This window comes from Mastomys coucha, unplaced genomic scaffold (assembly GCF_008632895.1).
Source record: "Mastomys coucha isolate ucsf_1 unplaced genomic scaffold, UCSF_Mcou_1 pScaffold23, whole genome shotgun sequence".
NCBI lineage: Eukaryota > Metazoa > Chordata > Mammalia > Rodentia > Muridae > Mastomys > Mastomys coucha.
In genome coordinates this window covers 80,988,104-81,008,915 of record NW_022196906.1, presented here as the reverse complement: position 1 = coordinate 81,008,915, position 20,812 = coordinate 80,988,104, and the positions used below count along the sequence as shown (strand labels likewise).

Sequence of the window (20,812 nt, the reverse complement as noted above, 5' to 3'; positions counted from 1 at the left end):
ATACATCCCAAGCCCACGGACTTTTATGAAGTCAGACTTAAGTGCTACATGTGCTATCATAATCTCTGATCTATGCCACTGATAAGAAGGCAAGAGTCTTCAGGGTTTATTATAATATTAGAGAGTAGACTCCAGTCTAGCAGAAGGAAGTTTCAGGTAGGTGTAGTGACTTGAAACTGGGTTTAGAAATTTCTGAATGTATAAAGAATTAAGCTCTATGAGGCAGTGAGCTCAAAGCCACTTGATGTTCTCTGTAAAGAAATCACCTTTCCCAATGTGGTAAATCAGATTGTGCATTATTGTTCTTGAAGGACATAGTATAACAAAGGAAATCAAAACACAGAAAGTCAGAACTTGTCATGAAGTTTTAGGAAAATAAGGATTTGCCATATATATATACATATATATATATATATATATGTATATATATACACACACATTATATACATATGTGTATAATATACATACACATGTATAATATATATAAAGGATCATATCCACTTATGATGGAAATATTTACCATATAAATGAGCTTTCTTCTTGTTTACTTGAAACTCTTACCTCCCTTACATCAGTGCCCCAGGTCAAGCACCATGCATATAAGCATTATCTTAGTCATATATAATCTGGATTTCTTGGCATTTACCTTGAAAAATTCAGTCTTCTCAGCTATATACTTCAGATTGCCCTGTGTCAGGGGAGGTCTAATAACGACAGCCACTCTTCCTTGGTTTGGACTTAAGGGTTGTGCAGGCTCCATGCTGTTGATGTTTTCTCCAGTGACCATGGCCACAGACTGAGTCAGTCCCACCAGGTCCATGACTAGAGACACAGCAACACTCTGAATACTGAAATCACTTGCTTGGCTGCAAGCACTCATCAGAGTCTGAAGCCACTGTGGAGGGTGGGCATGCTCACAGTCTGAAACAAAAGGCAGCATAAAACATTTCTATTGCTTTATGTTAATTTCAAAATGACAAATAACTCTACTTCAGGCCTTGATCTGTTAAAAACATGGTGTCTCAAATAGTTAGAATTTAAAAAATAAGCCATCTTTTAAAGGTATATACTTTCATGTGCCAAGTAATACAATCTATCTTCGTATCTTTAAAAGCACTTTATCAACAAATATTATCTAAGGTCCACTGTCCTAGACTTGCATATGTAAAAATTAAAGGAAATATGTACCATCACAAGAAAGGAAGGTAGTGAAATTAATGTTATATTGTTTCTCCAGAACTTTCACTTTTAGTTTCTAATTTTCTTGCAAAATGTGAAAGCCATGAAAATCATGTAATCCCCTAACAGCAACTCCCCCATGACTACTTCATTCAGGCTGGAGAAATGGCTCACTGAGGGAAGGAAAGGCACTTGCCACTGAGCCCCATAACCTGAGTACAATCCCTGGAACCTAAATGGTGGAAGAGAAACACACACACACACACACACACACACACACACACACACACACACACACACACTCTGCATAAAATATTGAAATTCATAAATAGCACATAGAGACACATATATACATACTTCATACAATACTGAAATAAAAAGAGCAAAAACAACTACCAGTGTCAGGTTTTTCAGAATGTGACTCTGATGTATGGTTCCCCTCAGCAATGTAGACTGGGAAACTTGAGCACTCTAAGAAGAGCTGACAGGCAGCAAGGAAGGCAGAAAGGTATTCTTTTGATGTTTTTGGTGTATGTATGTTTCTTTCTTTTGCATCCCCTTGAGAATCCCTGTCCCATTTTGAAGTCTCTCTTTGTATTCGACTGAGATCTCCCTGATGATCCGCAGCCAAAGCTTGAGGAAAGGAGTCACTGTGAATGATGTAGAGGTTGATGAGTCTGGAAAGAAACTGCTGGACATACTCCAAGCAGCACTGCATTGCAGTCTTCTGTACTGCCTTTCCACCTCGGCCTGCTGCCCCCTGACTGAGGTTAGAAGGTGGCTGGATGACGGTTTCCTCAGAACCCACTGTGGATGCTGTTTCTGTCTCCGAAGATGTGCTGCCAATTGGGATGGTAGCTGTCCCCTGTCCACTCAGCTCTCTATCAAGATCGTCAGTTCGGTCTGCTTGATACTGTATAAACTCAGTGAAACCACTTTCTGATGATCGACTACTTGGTGGGTTTTCTCCATCTTCAAATACTTCAGTAGGATTTTCCATAGAAACTGATGATACCTGCTGATTTTAAACAAAGCAAATGGCTGAGTAGGAACATAGACACTAGGAACTAGAAAGAATGACCTTTTCAGAGAGAGCTGCAGACTCCATACATACAGCTCAAATTACACTGAGATCAAAGGAGTTCCTACATTGATTCATATTTTGCTGATAATCAATAGCAAACAGTAAGAGGGTTCCAATGAATATATTCAAATAAACTCATTCACAAAGTACTTATCACTTATTCTATCATGAAATAAGTCTGGCTTTCTTTAATGACTCATTTTTTCAGATAAGGTCTGTTCACTTACCAAGGCTCAATTCTAACTAAAACTCTCCTGTCTCAAACTAAGTATAAATAAAGGCATGTATCACCATGCTTGTTAGGTTTCTGAAGCAAAAATACATACACACACACACACACACACACGCGCGTGTGTGTGTGTGTGTGTGTGTTTAGGATCTATATTCTTGTTTCAAATGACTATTTCATCTTCTTCTTTAAAGAATCTTCCTTAATATCTAGACAATATAAAGAATGAAGAATATAAGATTAACCATCTTGCATCTTAAGTATTAGAAATAAAATCTAATAGAGGATCTGTTTAGGACTAGATGAATGAGAATCTCTGTTTAAGTATGTCACGAATCATTACATGCCCTTCCACCTACATTTCTTTAGTGAGCAGTTACTCAGCTCATTTCATGTTTGGATCATAGATTAGGTAGTAGGACCAGCGGGAGCAAAAATCTAGAAAGAGACAACAGTAATGCAGACAAACAATCATTCCTGTAATAGAGGTGGAATTAAGTATTGTCTGGTTTTGTTTAAATTAAGTTGTGCATATCATATGTTTGGTTACAGTGATAGAGGATAATCTGAGTAAGATAGTAAAATGTTTTCTTATTAATACATGAACTAAGTATTCTTCTACTTACAGCTAGGCTTGGCCCAGTATTTCCTCCTTTAGTGAATAATACCACCATTCATTAAAACCAAGAAGATGGAAACATAAAGTCACTGTTGGCATTTCTCAACTCCTTCCTTTTCAACTTGACTTACACTCACGTAAGTCTGGTGGCTAAGGGTGTGAGCTTTAAGTCAGCTATGTCTGTGCCATGAACTTGGTAGTCTCCAGACTTCCTAATTTGTACACAGCAGTGCCTCCTTATCTGCAAGGGATATATCCTAAGACTTCTATTAGGTGCCTAAAACTGTGGTTAGTACTGAAAACTTCATAACTTACTTTTTCCTATACATACAGACCCATAATAAGGCACAGGAAAATTCTACAACAGAGTAAGACTAACATGAATGTGAACTCTCCCAAAACAACTTATTGTAGCACAGTAATCTTTCTTAGGATGATGTGACAGTGTGATGAGGAATGGCATGAATGATGTGGGCACTTTGTTATAGTATTAACATAGCTATTTCATAAGGGCTGCTTCAACAAGCACACAGAAAGAGTCATCTGACAACTAAAAAAGGGAGATGGATATATATCAGATCACCTATGTCAGATAATAGGATGCTTTACATGCTCAACAGGACAATGCAAGATTCAATTATGCTACAAGCAACAGCAGCACACAATTTAGTACTTACAAATTATTACTAGAATTTTCCTTGTAACACATTAGGTCCACCATGGACTACTAGTGAGCAACTGAAATTATGGAAATGAGTGTTTATAAAAATGACTACTGTACCAAAAATTCTTATGTTTTATAGTTAGTTTAAGGATTACATAATAGAATATAGAAGGCACCTGGCACAGTACCTAATGCTCAGCAAGCATACAATGTTAGTGATCTGATTATTCTTACCTATCTTATTACAGTGTCTTCTAAGTTTTGTTCCTAAAGGTTATTTCTTCATTTACCTGCATCCTGTTGGCCCAGCTTAACCCCACCTCTCACCTGCACTACTGCAGGTCTCCCCACATCCATTTTTGTTTCTCAGATCCATACTCCACACTGCAGCCAGAGTAAGTTTCTAAAACATGTATCTTATTTTGGCACTTGCCTTTTTCCCCTTCTTTGTCTTCCCATTCCTCCTAAGACAAAGAATAAAAGCCTTAGTATAGCAGACAAGGCTCTGTTAACCTGGCCCCTGCCTCTCTTTTAACTGCATCATCAAGTGCATGCAGCTCTTTTCTGCCTTTAGGCCTTTGCCAATGCTCCTTCCTGTCCCGTGTGCTTCTTCATCCCAAGAACTCCTCTAGGGCTCCACTCAGGTATTTCTGCTTCAAGAAAACAGTCACTGACTCCCAGCTAGGCCCAGTCACCCTCTTAGTCTCCATTTCTATTCTCTGCATTTTTCTTTCCCCAATCTGTCTCTACACTAATAACTATACATATTAACTCAATTGTAATTTAATGTGTAATCACTTGTTTAATGTGTCTCTTAGCTTGAAGAAAAGAGGTGAAAAGTGCAGAGACTGTACAGCAGTTCTGGCAATTCCTAAAAGCAACTGAATGAACAAAGTTGTTTCTATGTTCCAAGACAGAAAACGGAGTTCAGGGAGGTTAGAATAAACTTGTCCAGGTTAGCAGCAGCAAAGCTAAGTGGTTACCGAGGAGCATGGAGAGGGTGATTCCTAGTGACCACAGTAATTACAGCACAGCACAACTTTTCATAGGATAGTGTCAAAATCTAGAAACTGGCAACTCAACTTATTTGCTTATCAAATTTTATTATCAAATTTAGGCTTATTTCCTTTCTCTTTTGAAAGACTACTCATCATCTAAAATGATGTACTTTTTTTTACAAAGAAAGACTTATTCAGATAATAAAACTATCATTAGCTTATTCCTATAAAATTATTTTTGTATTAATACAAAGGATGACACTAAGGTAATAAAATTTAATCCACAAATCTAATTAAAACTTGCATACATGCATAATAGTTATGGTTTAGGCTACATTATATGGTTATATAATTACTTTATGATAAATTTCTTTCTAAAAATAGAAAGGGTATTTTGGTCATTTGAGTAGACACTCAATACAATATTATAAAAAAGTACCAAGGGCCATGGGGCCAAACTAGGCTCACAACTGTTAAAAGTAGCAGCTCTTCACATACATTTCAAAAACAGTACAATATTTAAAATAGTCTCAGCTTGAAAATATTATCAGTTTTCATATGTCATAGATTTTACCATTGTACTTGAGGGGAAAAATACATGCTGGTAACACGAAAGAGGAAGAGAGGATGAATGGAAAGATGGATGGATATGGGAGGATATTCAAGGTTAACAAGTCATCATCACTTAGACTGTTTTATTTAATTGCACTGAATTTAGTTGAACACCGTCACACTTATCTTACCTAATGATCATCAATAAAGGCCTTCAGATAAATATGTAAATTTTCACATATTGACCATGTTATTGGAAAAAATGGTGTGTCTTGTACAATCCCCATACATCTTACTCAGCTCCAACATTAATTAAATGACTTTTAGTTTTATTTCTAAGAAAACTCTTGAAGCACAATGTAAGGACAACAACAAAAGAACTTTCCTACACATGGTGGAGACAGAATCTATTCTATGTACGAACAGCCTAGAAGGCATTGGTAAAACACTTTTGGTTTATGTAGTATAACACAGGTATACTTAAACTTAGTAAAAGTTCCTAGTCTTACTACATTATCAAGGATACATTTATAGAGAATGATAAAAGTGTCTCAGGATTAGCAGCTGGTGGGAAAAGTTGTACATACCTCCTCAAGCTTTATTTTGCAGGAAAGAAAAATAGGTAATCTAAAGAAAGAGCCAATTATACAGCCACACAATTACAAATAAAAAAAACCTGATTCACCAGGAATTTTCAAATACTTATATTTACAGAATGCCAATGTGACTATATTTAATGCAATTAGCATGTAATTCAAATGAATCTTTGTTCATACTGTACCAGATCTATTGTTTTACAGTTATTTACTATGTATATATGTTCGTGTGAGTGTGTGTGTGGAGGACACAGCACAATGCTTGTGAGTCAGTTCTTCCTTTCTACCCTGTCGATTCTGAAGATTTAACTCAGGGCATCAGGTTTGACAGCAAATGCTTTTACTCACTGAGTTATCTTCTGGACCTTACTAGATAAGATATTTTAATATAAGTCTGAAAAGAATTAAGTCAGTGATTTTTCTATAAGAATTGCACTGGTATTAAAGTATGTTAATGGTACAAGGTATTAAAATTATACATTATAAGCTTAGCTATTACAGATAATGTGTTCATATATAGAAAAAGTTTAATTTTATTAAGTTTTAAAGAGAATATTGAGTATATGGGTACTTTAAAATAAAAAAAAGGTTTCCAATTTTAAGAAATTCATGCCAAATTTTTAGTGTAATGAATGAATCAGAAGAATTTATATATAAGCCTCTTACACAAACAGGCAATGCCTATATGTTTACTGGATACTTACAATGCAGCTAATATGGCTTAGCACTCAAGTTTCAAAATTAAAATAAGAAACAATCACATAGCTACTATTAAACAAAGCATGCTTGGAACAACTTGGATATGACTGTAAATTTTCATATACAAATTTTATAAAACCAATAAAGATTAAGAATTCTTGATAAAAAGTTGATAGTTGTATAAAAATAAAATGTTCAGTATATTTTGAAGACAATACAAAAAAGTGAAGGATCACACTTGTTTTCCTGACATCAATTTTATATATATTACATAGTGGAATGATAATACATTTGTTATATCGGGCTAAGTAAAACAATGCCACATATTCCTTTTAGTGTGACAATTGGCAAACTTTAAATTTCTAAAATTTCTATGTACTTTACTTCTACTAAAAGTACTAACATAGACAGTCAAACTATTCAATGACCACAACCACTTTGATCTTAGGAAGACTCACTGATATTCAAATGACAACTCAAAAATGTTCTACCCTGAAAAACGTAACTGATCTGATACCAAAAACTTGAATTGAAATTACCTTTTTGTCTTCCCATTCTTTGACTGTACTGTTCTGCCCACTTGGAAACTGTACCACACCTCCAGTGCCAGCAGATAACAGTGGGGGCTGAACCTTGCTAAGGATCTTTGAGCAGAGCCTTAAAGAATCTGTGAGCTCAGATAAGCGCAATGTCTGGAGATGGCTTGTCAAGGCAGAAATCATTCTGAGCAGTAACTGGGGCAGATGTTCAGTCTGGATTTCAATATAAGTCTCCTAAAATAAAAGAAAGTTGAAAGTATTAATGCATAATATAAAAGTCACAGTTATTTTATTTTAATGTATACAAGGCTATATTTTTGCTCATGTTTTACAGTTATCATGCTTTTAACTAAAAGAGTTCATTGGTATTTTAATACTGATGACTTATAAAATCTCTATTCCCAGGTCTGTAGAGCTAGCTCAGTGTGTAAAGTGCTTGCTGTGCAAGCATGAAGACCTGAGTTCGGATCCCTAGCACCCACATTAAAGCCAGGTGAGGTAGTGCACATATGTGATCCCAGTGCCAGGGGACAGGGAGACAGGTGGATTCCTGAAGGGCAATAATCGACCACTTTAGTCTAATTGGCAAGTTTTAGGGACCCTGTCTCAAAAAATAAGGTGGAGAGTTATTACAAAAGACACACCCAATGTTAGCCTCTGGCCTCCACAGGCACAGATATGGAGAAACACATCATCATATACCCCCCCACCCACAAATTCTCAATCCAAGTCCATCAAGCATTTATAACTGAATACCCCAGTTTTATGTGCTATGTTACTGAGATTCTAATAGAAGTGAATACAATCAGTCAAGATAAAAACAGGCTGAATGCCATACCTGACACAGCACCCTCATACTTCTAGTAGGCTTCAAAATGAGAAAGCAAAGAGTTGAGGAGAGAAAACACAGGGAAAACATTTCCAACAGTCTTCATATAATAGAATTGTTAGCAAATACAAATACAGCATTAAAACTCCACCCAGTACACATTAGATTTTACAACATGCAGTTAGGAAGTAGATTCCATGTTTTCTATATATACATGCTAAGACAAAAAATTTAGAAAATGTTATGGAAAAAAGCTATGCCAAAGAAAAAACTTAGTTTTAATGATGGAATTTATCTGTAGATGAGATTTGTGTTCATCATGAAGTATATAAACTGTGCTCTTAAAATTCTTTGTTTTTCTCTTTACCAAGATAGTCTTACCAAGGAGACTATATCCAACAAAAAATCCACCAGTAAGCAGAAATTAGTCAGTTGTAACTCAGACGAATCACTACTGTCTCCAGGCCCAACCTGAAGTCTAGCATGCAGTGTCCTCCTAGAAAGGAAAAAAATTGACTTTATCAAACACACTATCATATGATAGGAAAACGTGACTACATCACATCACCATCTTAACAATAAGGCTCAAGTCAAGACTGGGACACACAATGATGCTCATTCTTGCTTCTACAGGACACTGCCACATTGCTTCCATGGAAAATTCTCAAAATAAGGTCTCTATAATCTTGCTCCATGATTCCAAGTGTTCTGAATATAACATACTTGTTGAAATTTGCACTGTGTCATTGTGGATGTATCTCATGGTAGGAATTGATGTTTTACTTTTTTTTAAAATTTGATTTCTAAACTGAGACACTTGATTTACAATGTGCTGTTAGACTGCTGTTACACCAATGTACGCTCCTCAAATCTGGAATACAACTCTCCTTTCAAGGTCTTAGACCAAACATCATGTTTTACAAGAAGTCTCTTCGGATCAAAGATGAGACCCAAGAAGCACTGATTATTAATACATATTAATTATATTTTGTCAAACACTGCCCTGTAGTCTCAAGATACAATTATACAATCTTTGACCAGTAAGAAACATAAAGAGGTAGAGAATTAAATAAAACCAATGGACAGTATGGGGATAGCTGATTCTGAGGAGTAGTTTGTAGGAGTGAGGGCTACTGTGAGGTGAGTGATCCCTCTACAGAACCATTCCAGAAGAACAAAGGAGGAAGGGTATATGAAGAATAGCACAGTGAAGGCTAAGCAGCACAAAAGGGAGTGAATGCTCAAGATACAGTTCATGCTAGCTTAAAAAGCATGGCTGTGTGTTGTGAATATAGAGTATTTCATACAGAAGGGTGGATATATGTATAGAAAACAGAGAGTATAGCAAGGTGGGAAAGATACTCATAAATCTTCTCCATCCTTATACCTTAACCTATGAGGCATTTTCCATTTTTAATTTATTCCTGGGGCAGACATATGTGTCTTACTTATTCTACTATAAAGTCCCTGAGGTCAGGGCCTAGAACAATGTTTTTCAATTGGGTCCTCAATATCTGCCAACTAGACAAGGACGTGAATCTCTGACTAATTAAAGGGATTCATACATTTACAGCTCTAAACGCTTCTGGACTCAAGACCGGGCATACTTACTTTTTGACTCTGTGTTCCTCATGCTTTAGGAGTGCATTAGGTTGCAAAAGAACTACAGTTTACATAGAGACATCATTCTTCTTCACTTGGGGATTTTTTTAGACTGTGTTTTAAGCTTTCTATCCTAAGGTGCAAGGTATTTATTATTGCTCATCAGTGACAATATGGGATGCCCCTCAGTCTGTGAAAGCACACAGCAGTTCTATGAAGAAGTGGAAAGTGTCCTGCTGTGAGCTGCTTGCTTCTCCACAGCCACGAACAGCGGGGCCACTGCAGGCCACAAAAGTGAACACTTCCATCTGGACTGCTACGTGAATACTCACCTCTAACATCTTTTGTAATTCTAACATTATATGAGCAGTGATTTTTACATCCTAGATGACAAGGTAAATTTCGATTGTGGGTAATTAACAGTTTTCAGTAGAAGTAAAATGTATAAAAGAACATTTTAAAAAACTAAACATTAATTAGCTTTGGATGTTACTACACTGTAATAAATGAAGCAGTTAACCTACCGACAACATTCTTCGAACCAGCGTGCAATGTAATCCCACATATAATAAGGTTCAAAAGAATTAAAAAGAAGATTCGCAGTTTTAATCAGCTCAGCTGTTTTCTTGTTTTCCCTTAATTTACTAAAAAAGAAAAGAAATCAAACAAGTAGAAATATGAATGTGTTTTTTCACACTGAGTGCAGTGTTACTAGGGCAGTTCACATTACTACACAGCTGCTAGAATATTGCCTTATTGGAGGCAGATTGCAATGGTGACATAATCTAGTCCTACTCTGTTATATTATATACAACTACTTTTCAGAACTTGAGTTTGGATAATTCACAAGAATGATGATCAGAATTTATTTAACATACTCTCTGCATAGTAACTCACAAGAGAGCATGAAAGGCAGAATCCCTCTGCTCTCCTGAGACATGCTGCTGTCACATGTAAGAAAGCTGCACTTGAGAATCTCCTGCCTATGCCTCCCATGGCCAGATGCTGGGATCACTACAGCCCTGAGCCATGATACCCAGCTTCCTTGGGGACTCTTTTAAGTGTGCAGTTGTTAATTTGCCATCAAGATTTTTTGTTTCTGTTGGCACATATACACTAAATTATGATGTGCTTTTCAATAGCCTTCCTGCTATAGAGTCTTGCTGACTTTTCTATGCTAGTCAGGATTTTCTTTCAAAGGGTAAATTATGACCAGTTTTTTACTAGTCAAATGATAAAATTTAGCTTGAAAACCAATAAGGTGCTAGGTGTGTAGCTCAGTGGTAGACTGTGCAGGTCCCATCTGAACAATAGCAAGAGAAAAGGAAAACACAAAGCACAGGTACTGTAAACTGCTCATTATGGAAATTCTCAGAGCAAATGACATTACTTCAAATGGTTACCCTTTAGCCTAGTTCTTATCTATTTTTCTCCTATCCTTCCTATAACTAGAGTGACTGTATTACATAGACACTGTCAGTACAGCTGTCAAGGAGGAGCAAAAAGAACTAATATACTCTCCAGGAAAATACAAATTCTCAAGTACAGAGTACAACAAATTTTCTAACAAAAAAGTGAGAGATATATCATCAGAAATCATATAGATATATTTTATATACATATAAAAGTATGCTTTAGGCAAGTTAAGGGTATTACCCAATTATCACCAGAGTCAATAATGCAAGGCAGAATTAGTGAAAAACAAATCAAACCAAAACCAAAGCCAGAAAACAATTGTAGTCTTGAAACCTTTATCCTATCATGGTAGCAGTAATACTAGAAAAGAAGTGATCCATCTAACACAGAAGAATAGCAAAAGACTTTGTCAGTAAGTCCAAGTCTCATTGACTGACATGTGTCAGTCTCCTGTGAGTTTATAAATTAAATTCTCGGGGGCTATTATTTTCACATTAACGATCACCTGTTTTTCCTGTTTAGCTTGTACTTGTGTTTATTTATTCTGTGTGTGACATGTGCATGACATGACAGCATGTGGAGCTTAGAGGACAATTTACAGCAATGGCTTTGCTCCCTCCACCATCTGACTCCAGTGGATATAGAACTTAAGAGTCAGGCTGGGAGCCAAATGTCTTTCTTTAACCTCTCCGCCATCTTGTCAGCCCAACTATTCAACATTAGTTTCCTAAACTGGTATAATTAAGAATCAATCAAGTAATCAAGTAATGATTACTGTCTTGTTTAAAGTACCTTTTTGAATAATGAGTACAAATAATTATGATACTTAATACTAAGAAATTATTATGATATTTTATTTATCATAATATAAACTTTAAAATCCCTAGCCATTACTAATAATCTCATTACATGAATTCATACAGTAGAGTCCATTTCATAAGCACTAATACCTGAAGCCATCTTTATGTCCTGCTTAATTTTTTAGTAATCTACCTGCTTAACTGAGCATGGTCCTTGCTGAAGGGTGGTTCCATCTGAAGATCCAGTTCTGCTTTGCACTGAGAATACAAAGTTCTAAACACCTCAATCAGAACATCTTCTAGAATTACAGGTCCTAAAATTAATATACAGCAAATTATAGGCAGAAATAACTTAATACTAGCAAATCATGACAACCTGAAGAATGATCCAATTGAAGCATGCTTTGAAGAAAGCACTTTAAGAAAAGATTCTTTCCCCCTAGAAGCTAAACTGAACTCTGTTTTAAAACATGGTCTAATAGGAAATAATGGGAAGAATGACTATTTAAAGTAGAGGGCCACATTAAGTGACAAAATCAGGGAACTGATTTGGCTCAGTCTCTATGACCTTTGACAGGCTTTTTAGTTCTTGAGTCTTAGCTTATTTCTCCCAAATGAGAACACCAAACTCACAAGACAGTCTGAACAACTTGGAGAAACTCCTGCAAGATGCACTGTGCAGGTCGAAGGATGACTGTCCACACCAGTCCTGTTGCTTAAATAACTCTCAAATTCAGAAGTATAAATCTGTCTGCTTCACAGTTCCCACTATCCTTTAAAAAATCCTCCCAGCTTCATCATAATCTCAGAACACCTAAAAATTGACCCTGTTGAAGTTCTTCACACACTTGCTACTTTCATATTTAAAAATTTCACTATTAAGAGTCGATTTATGCTGGGCAATAGTACCCTTTAATCCCAGCACTTGGAACACAGAGGCAGGTAGATTTCTGAGTTCGAGGCCAGCCTGGTCTACAGAGTGAGTTCCAGGACAGGCAGGGCTATGAAGAGAGAACCTGTCTCGAAAAACCAAAAAAAAAAAAAGTTGATTTATAGTATATGTGCCAAAACACTTTAATAAATTAGGAATTTTACATATTTTATAATAGCAAAAAGCTAAAAATTGTTTTTTGTTAATTTATGTTAAACACTACAGTTAATTTTCTAGTAGATTTGATATGTAATATACATACAATGAAGGAAAGTACAGGAGAGCAACAAGAAGACTGTGAAGGAAATATATAACTCATATTTCTGTTCCAGCTCTCAAATTGTATGAACTATAAGTTAATTATGATAGATCAAAAATGTTTCCATTTCAGAGAATAATGGTTAAGAGTCTGAGATATCTTTTAAAAATTGACTTTGTTGCCTAACACAGTGTAAAACATAGGTCTAATGCTAACATAAAGGCCAGCTGCACACCTGTACCTTCAGTAAAGAAATTGTTAAGAATCTGTATTTAAAACCCATTTCAAGGGTTGGAGAGGTGGCTCAGTGGTTAACAGTGCTGACTGCTCTTCTGAAGGTCATGAGTTCAAATCCCAGCAACCACATGATGGCTCACAACCATCCGTAATGAGATCTGATGCTGTCTTCTGGGGTGTCTGAAGACAGCTACAGTGTACTTACATATAATGAAAAAAAAAATCCATTTCAAAATACAGCAAGTTTTCCAATGTCTTCATCTTACTTTTATTATGAAACAATACAAAAGCATTTGTCACCTTATGTTTTGGAACAGCAACAAATATTACCTAGTTCAGGTTTGTCCAATAAACTGATTAAAATACGGAAAGGCTTAAGATCCTGCGTGAGTGTGCTTTCTTCTCCGAATCCGTTCACTTGTAAGATCCCGACCATGGCCTTTAAAACAGAAAAGCACACTAGTGATTTAGAAACTAGTAATATTTTTAATACAATTTTTAACTACACTCATCTGAAATGCAGATTCACATGCTCTGCGCTATTCTGATTGGTGTCTATTTTCTGTGCCAGGGAGAAAGCATGGTGCTTAAATTATTTTCACTATTACTCTGAAATTTGTTCTTGAGCTAAGGCCTCACTGTAAAGATTGGGCTGACAACAAACCCATCCTCCTCCTGCTTTTGTCCTCTGAGTGCTAGGGCTACAAGTGTATACCATTAATCTGGATCATGAATTTTCACTGGAAAAAAAAGGGAAGTCAAGAGAAGTGGATTGAGAATTTGAGTGTTGGCCCTCTAGATGTGGACATTTCTGTTTTGGACATAAATTTCAATTATGCCATCTTATCACCAATGGATTTGGTATACAATTATCTTTTTAGTTATTTAAATTTCAATGTACAGTTTTCTTCATTTAAAAATGCTTCAAGCTGCACATGGTCATACACACCCGTAATACCAGCACTTTAGAAACTGAAGCAGGTAGGCCATGAGTTCAAGATCAACTGTGCTACACAGCAAGATCCTGTTTCAAAATCAAATATGTAAATAAAGAAAAATGCTTGACTGTCTCCTGAAAGGCTCTGACAGTACCCAACTAATACAGAAGTAGAGGCTCACAGCCATCCATTGGACTGAGTACAGGGTCCCCAGTGAAGGAGCTAGAGAAAGGACCCAAGGAGCTGAAGGGTTTGCAGCCCCTTAGGATGAACAACAATATGAACTAACTAGTACCCTCAGAGCTCCCAGGGACTAAACCACCAACCAAAGAGTACATACACATGGTGGGACTAATGGCTCCAGCAGCATATGTATAGTAGAGGATGGCCAAGTTGGTCATCAATGGGAGGAGAGGCCCTTGGCCCTGTGAAGGTTCTATGCCCCAGTGTAGGGGAATGCCAGGGCCGGTAAGCAGGAGGGGGTGGGGAGGTGAGCAGGGGGAGAGGGGAGGGAACAGGGGTTTGTTCTTGTTGTTTTTTGTTTTTTGGAGGGGAAACTGGGAAAGGAGATATTATATGACATGTAAATAAAGAAAATATCTAATAAAAAAAGAAAAATGCTTGAGCAATCATCTGTTTTCTTAATACATTCTGTTAGAATATTTTGAGGCATCTTAAATAAATATATTAGGAAATAAATGGATAATTTTAATGTTTCTGTGTGAGTTGTAGTCTTACCATATGTAGCCTCAGGTAATTATACCTGAGGTTTCATAGGAAATTTAGGTCCTGGGCTGTCTTTGAAATGACCCAACTTTCACAGTGCAGACCAGTAAAAAGCTGTCCTCCTATGGAGTCCAGCCATGATCACCATTTTGCAGTAGCTATACGGGTATTACAATCATTCTTTAGATGCTTTTGAGTCTTGTCTTGATTTCTTCTATGAATTTAGTTAAAGCAGGAGTTTGTCTTAGGCTTTTTCAATGGGAGATATGCAAAGAATAATGAAAACAGGAATTACCTGGACTAACAATTCTTTTGAAAAGGTTGTAAAATAGTAAGTGGCATGTTCTTCAGGATTACTGTGTCGTGTGCTCCTGGGTCCTATGATAGCACCGTTGTTATCAAAACCTCCATGGGAATAAATCACAAAAGTAATTAAAATGGAAGCCTTAACACTGTTGTTCACTAAATACTAAAATATCTCAAAGACAGCACTAAACACTTACCAATTAGTAGCCCATTCATTGTCAGCAAGAGAGACCATTTTAGATAGTTTAATAAAGGGAAACCAATTCAATAGATAAGTCTAATAGTATCCTTCCAGAATTTTCTTCTTATTTTACACCAAATCTTACAGTTAAAAAAACTTGACAATTTACAATAAGTAAGTTATCAAGTGAACTTTCACTCTAGTAAGAGGTTGTGAGGACAGGCAAAACACTCAGACAAAGGTTGAAGATGACGTGCATGTAATGCTCTATGGCCTAAGTGTACACAGTGGCTCACACTGGTGTCACCTGTGAGACAGTGGTACTTACTACTTAGGATTCGTTGGTGACTTTGAAGTTTTGGAATTTTGTCATAATTTTAATGACTAATTTATTCAATAAACTAACATTAAGTATAATCATAGAAATTTATAACAGGAAAAAATCCTGTTAAAGTGAACATGAGCTGGTTCAATTAATAGGCTTCTGAAATTTGCTCAAAAATTTCATCATTAGTAGTCCCTCAACCTGGGTTGGTCACCATCATCATCATCATCATCACCATCATCATCATCATCATCTTGTGTGTGTGTGTGTGTGTGTACTGTACCCTTGTAGGCCAGGAGAAGGCACTAGATCCCTTGGAGCTGGAGTTACAGGTGGTGCTGAGCTACCTGATGCAGTTGCTGGCAACCAAACCCTGGTCCTTTAGAAGAGCAGCAGATGCTCTTTAGCACAGAGCCATCATTCTGGCACAGTTTTAATTTTTAATTGTCACTTATACATAAATGCTTAGTTTCTTCATATAATTTGAGATTATACATGGCAAATCTCTTTTTATTTTTATTTTTTTGTCAATTATAAGCATGCTCATTAATTACCTACCAAGAAGCCATGCATAAAGTCTTCGGTTCAAGGACATATCCCTCCTCAGTACTACATGAAGGGCTGCTGACAAGATCCTGATCATATCTGGTCGGGTGGCCTGAAAAGAATAATGTAGTTATACTTAGGAATAATACTGTTTTTACTCTTTTAAAAAGAAGAATGCCTTGATGTCTTCTCTGAACATCAGTGTCAGGTGTTGTTATGTAACCTTGCTTTATCTAAACTTTCAAATACAGGAGCTACTACTTCTAATTTACATTTGAGGAAACAGGAAGAGGTAACAGGACTCTTAGTTTCTTTTTCGGTAGAGTCAAAAACCAAGTCTGGGTCCAAGCTCCCTACGCAGGAAAGAATGGCACTGAATGTCCACTTTGATCTTCTGTTCTTTCCGCCTGCCTCTATCTTCCACTTTAGTTTTATAACTGACACTACAGCTCACTGACTTTAGCACCATGTTTAAGGATTTTTTGTTAGCTCATCACCAAGAGTAAAATCGGACACAAACGAGGATGATAAAGAGAACAAATAGTAGGAATCATCTATGTGCCTTAGCATTCAGGAGGGTCAGTGGGCTCTAATCCTCAGGACACTATTCACATCAATTCAGTCCATTTTCTTTTAAAAAATTCTACTAGTAGTATTTCAAACATGGAAAAAAAAGCACAAATAAACAAAATCCAAATAGAGTCCTTTAGTTCTATTCAATAACTTTAGTTTTTTTCTCCCAGATTTTTTCCTCTAGCATTAATTTGATGTTTAAAAATGACTAAAGATCCTATTTCAATCAAAAGATATAGTTAAAAAAAAAGATGGGAAGTAGCTAATAAATCTGTTTATAACTTTAAAAATATTAGTTGGGGCCTCAGTGAGTTAAAACACTTGTCATGCAAACCTCAAGCCTAGGATTGAGGTGAAGGGGAAGAACCCACTCCTAAAGCTGTCTTTTGATTTCCATATGTACAACTGAAGAGCAAGTGTGTCTGCATGCATGCACGCATGCACACACACTAAATACAAATTAAAAAAAAAACACTAGGTAATATCTTAAATATAGAACCTTGGAATCTTAAAATCAGATCTTGGAAACTGATGGTCATAAAAATATTGTACACAAAGGGACCTGACAGCTGTCAATGGCCAGTAGCTCCATGTCCAGGGATGGGACTCTGGACCCAGCTCCCTCTTCATGCTGCAGGGGTTGGCACTGAGGTTCTGGGAAAGGACAGTCAGTCTCCCTTAAGGGTTGGCTTGGTAGGGCAACCCCGCTTCAGAGCAAGGCAATACATCAGGAGTATATGTGCAGCACAAACTGGACTGAAGGGGCTTAAATAAGATGACACAAAACTGGGTAGGTTGGGAAGGGGGTACATCTGGGAGGGGTTGAGGGCATGAATACAATCAAAATGCATTGGGTGAAATTCTCAAAGAACTGATAAAAAAATGAAAACACAACAAAAACGATCTATGCCTCTTAAGGCGCTAAGGCAGTCAAATGGAAATGCTCTGGTAGTGCCTCATCTGGACACTGACCTTTCCCCAGTCACACTGAGGCTTCTCTATACACTCTTCCTGATATGCAAAGGGAGCCAGCTCCAGAATTAGCAATAGCTGAGGTGTTTTAGGACAGGCTATCCACAGGTGACACATTATGTACATTCTTTATAGATACTGTCAGTAAGCTAGAAAATGTGTCAAGTATGATCTCTAGGTACCATTCCAGGAGGCCTCCAGGGTGAAAACTTGTTATATAACAAAGGAAACACCATAAGACTATCTAGATGTATTTCCTTTTTCGTTTGCTGGGTTGACAGTTCTCAATATGTAAGAAGCAAGTTAAACCACTGGAATATCTGTGTGAAAAGCAGCTGAGTAGAGGCATTCATTATACTTATAATCTTTGCATTTTTGCTGCCATGTTCTCAGAGTAAAATAAAAACACCAACAAAAGAAGATAAGTTGATGATATAGCACAGTGGTATTGATGCAGCTTGCAGGAGACCCTAGACTAAATTCTAGGCCCCAGACAAAAAGGAAAATAGCAAGGAAAGCTGGCCAGTTCCTTTAAAAGAACGTTATTGAAATTTGAACTTGTTACTCAAGGTACACTTTTCAGTCCACAAATTTTACTACTTTGTATACTAAAATTGTAAGCACATATTATGTACTTTTGATACAAATGTAGGTTGGTTTTCTTAGTGTTTAGAATGGAACAGCTTTTAAAAAACTGAGTATAATTTTTGCTAAACTATGTTTTTTCTTTATATACCTTGGATTTTGGCATTTAGTAGTCATTCATTTAAACAGAAACAATATTGCTATAGATAATAATATTGGCAACTCCAAAAGAAAATTAAATTATGAAAGACTGTGTGTATTGAAGTTATACTGCTTCCAGACACTGGGCTAAAAACTTTGCAGTGTCAACATTTTTTTAAACTTCACATATATTAACTGTATTTATATCTGTTTCCCCTTCCTCCAAGTCCTCCCATGTCCCACCTCCTCCTTTTCCAATTCATATCTTCTTTATCATTAGTTGTTATAATGAATAAATAAATAAACCTTTTATGTCCACTTTGTGTTGTTCCAAGTATATACATTTTTAGGACTGACCACTCAGTACAGAGAAACCAATTGGGGAGTCATTCCTGGGAAAAACGGATTCTACCTCTCTCAGCAGTCATTAATTAATTGCCAACAGCTCTTTATCTAGAGGTAGGGCTTTGTGAGATTCCCACTATCCACGTTGGCATGTCAACTGGAGTGCTGTGGGTCAGGTCTTGTTTAGGCAAGCATATTGTTCAAATTTCATGGGTACAGCTTCACTGTCATATTTAGAAGACACAATCTTGAAACAGATGTTCTGATCCTCAAGCTCTTAGAGTCTTTCTGCCCCCTCTTTCATGATGTTCCATAAGCCTTAGGTGTAGGTTGTGTTAAGTCTGTCTTAGTTCAGGCACCCATGATCAGTTATTCTTTGCATTTGACCAGTTGGAAGGGCTGAGAGTTACACGTCAGGCTAGGATGTTAAACAGGTTGTGCCACTTATGAACAGCCTGAGACGTGAAGATGTTGCAGGCAGACTAGATTCCAGTGACTCACCAGCCTTGCCCCATGTCCAGATGTGGGTTCTAGGTTAAGGCAGACTGGATGAGCACCTGGGGTAAAGCCTGGAGGCTAATGGCATGGATGGGTTGAGTCAGGCAGCTAACTAGACTGGGCAGGTGCACAGGGAGAACTGATCAGACTGGACCCCAACAAATGATGGGCAACTAGGACCAAGCCTAGAGGTTCAGTCCCTAAAATTTTTTTACTGACAAAGTATTACGGTTTGGGGCGGGTGAGATGGGCAATAGGTAAAGGTGCTTGCTGCCAATGCCAACCCTGATAAGCTATGTAAGTGTTGACAAAGAGAATCCTACAACTTGTCCTTTTACCTCCATGTAAGTGCTGTGGACACACACAGACACAAAATAAAATAAAATAAAATTACTGCTTTTAAAATGCTATGGCTTAGATCAGAAACATCTGGCTCCAGGCTTTGAGGGATATGGTGGAGGACGGTGTGTGGGAGGTGGATGGGCAGGAGCTGGACTTTGAATGCACAGTTGCTACAACAAGTTCCCACTGATATAGATTTCTCCTTCTGCTGCCATCCCTTCCTTGTTATGATGACTGAAATCTCTGTGAAAGAGTAATCTAAAATAAGCCACCTTTAAGGTGTTTCATGTCAGGTAACAGTGAAGAGAAAAAGTTACAGATATAAGTGGTATCAGCACAAATGTGATTGTTTAGTTGACTATGGTGAAGGGGGTCTATATATGGAAAATCTTTCCAATTGAGTATACCAGCATTTTCTAAATAACCAAACTTGATGTTGAAAAATCACGTATGAATAAAAGTACCAGCTACACTAGCAGACTATAACAGAACGTAACACTCAAAGTAGATTTTTTTACATATTACAATTAACTGTTAAGATCTAACTTTGGTATAATATCAAAGAAGAGTTATACTTATTAGCAGAAAATATTAATGATTCCTTGATTTTCCAACTGTACATCAACCAAAATGCAGATATGAGCTTTCATTTTTGTGCTTTTGTGCCAGTTACTTAAAGAAACTGATAAAAGTATGAAACTTTGATTTTTCACTAATTTCTTTGTAATGTACTTTTACAAAATGTTATTTATGCTGATAAGATTATTTTGAGATTAATCAATAGAATATTTTTAAAACTACATGATAAATATCATTAGCACTAACTTATATCAGGAAAATATTTAGACTCTCAGTATTTTTAAAGCAGCAATAGCATCAGGCAACCAAAAGTTTGAGAACTCCTATGCTATATCTCTTCACTAACAGTCATGTGGGTTGTAGGCACTGTCCACAAATCCTGGAAGCACCAACATCTCCCCATCCATTGAGGAGAGAACTCAAGTAGGAAAGAACAGAGGAAATGGTAAAAGTTATAAAACTTCAATTTCAGGAGGAATGTTCAGAAATCTACTATGTCATGGCAACCATAGTTAAAGTGTT

General features: G+C 36.8%; 1 protein-coding gene across 11 annotated transcripts in view; it reads right to left on the bottom strand.

Moving 5' to 3' along the window:
• Window positions 1-20,812, bottom strand: part of Dop1a (DOP1 leucine zipper like protein A) — a 94,503-nt gene that overhangs the window by 38,522 nt on the left and 35,169 nt on the right. For 5 of the 11 annotated variants that reach the window (XM_031345833.1, XM_031345823.1, XM_031345822.1 and 2 more), the window contains 10 exons: window positions 16,268-16,367; window positions 15,193-15,302; window positions 13,564-13,672; window positions 12,000-12,120; window positions 10,115-10,234; window positions 8,370-8,484; window positions 7,998-8,027; window positions 7,160-7,393; window positions 1,576-2,197; window positions 647-921 (listed from right to left, as the gene is read on the bottom strand). In XM_031345833.1, the coding sequence (XP_031201693.1) occupies window positions 647-921; window positions 1,576-2,197; window positions 7,160-7,393; window positions 7,998-8,027; window positions 8,370-8,484; window positions 10,115-10,234; window positions 12,000-12,120; window positions 13,564-13,672; window positions 15,193-15,302; window positions 16,268-16,367 (1,836 nt within the window). The remainder of the gene's footprint in view (window positions 1-646; window positions 922-1,575; window positions 2,198-7,159; window positions 7,394-7,997; window positions 8,028-8,369; window positions 8,485-10,114; window positions 10,235-11,999; window positions 12,121-13,563; window positions 13,673-15,192; window positions 15,303-16,267; window positions 16,368-20,812) is intronic. The other 6 variants (XM_031345832.1, XM_031345828.1, XM_031345825.1 and 3 more) reach the window with 4 other exon arrangements.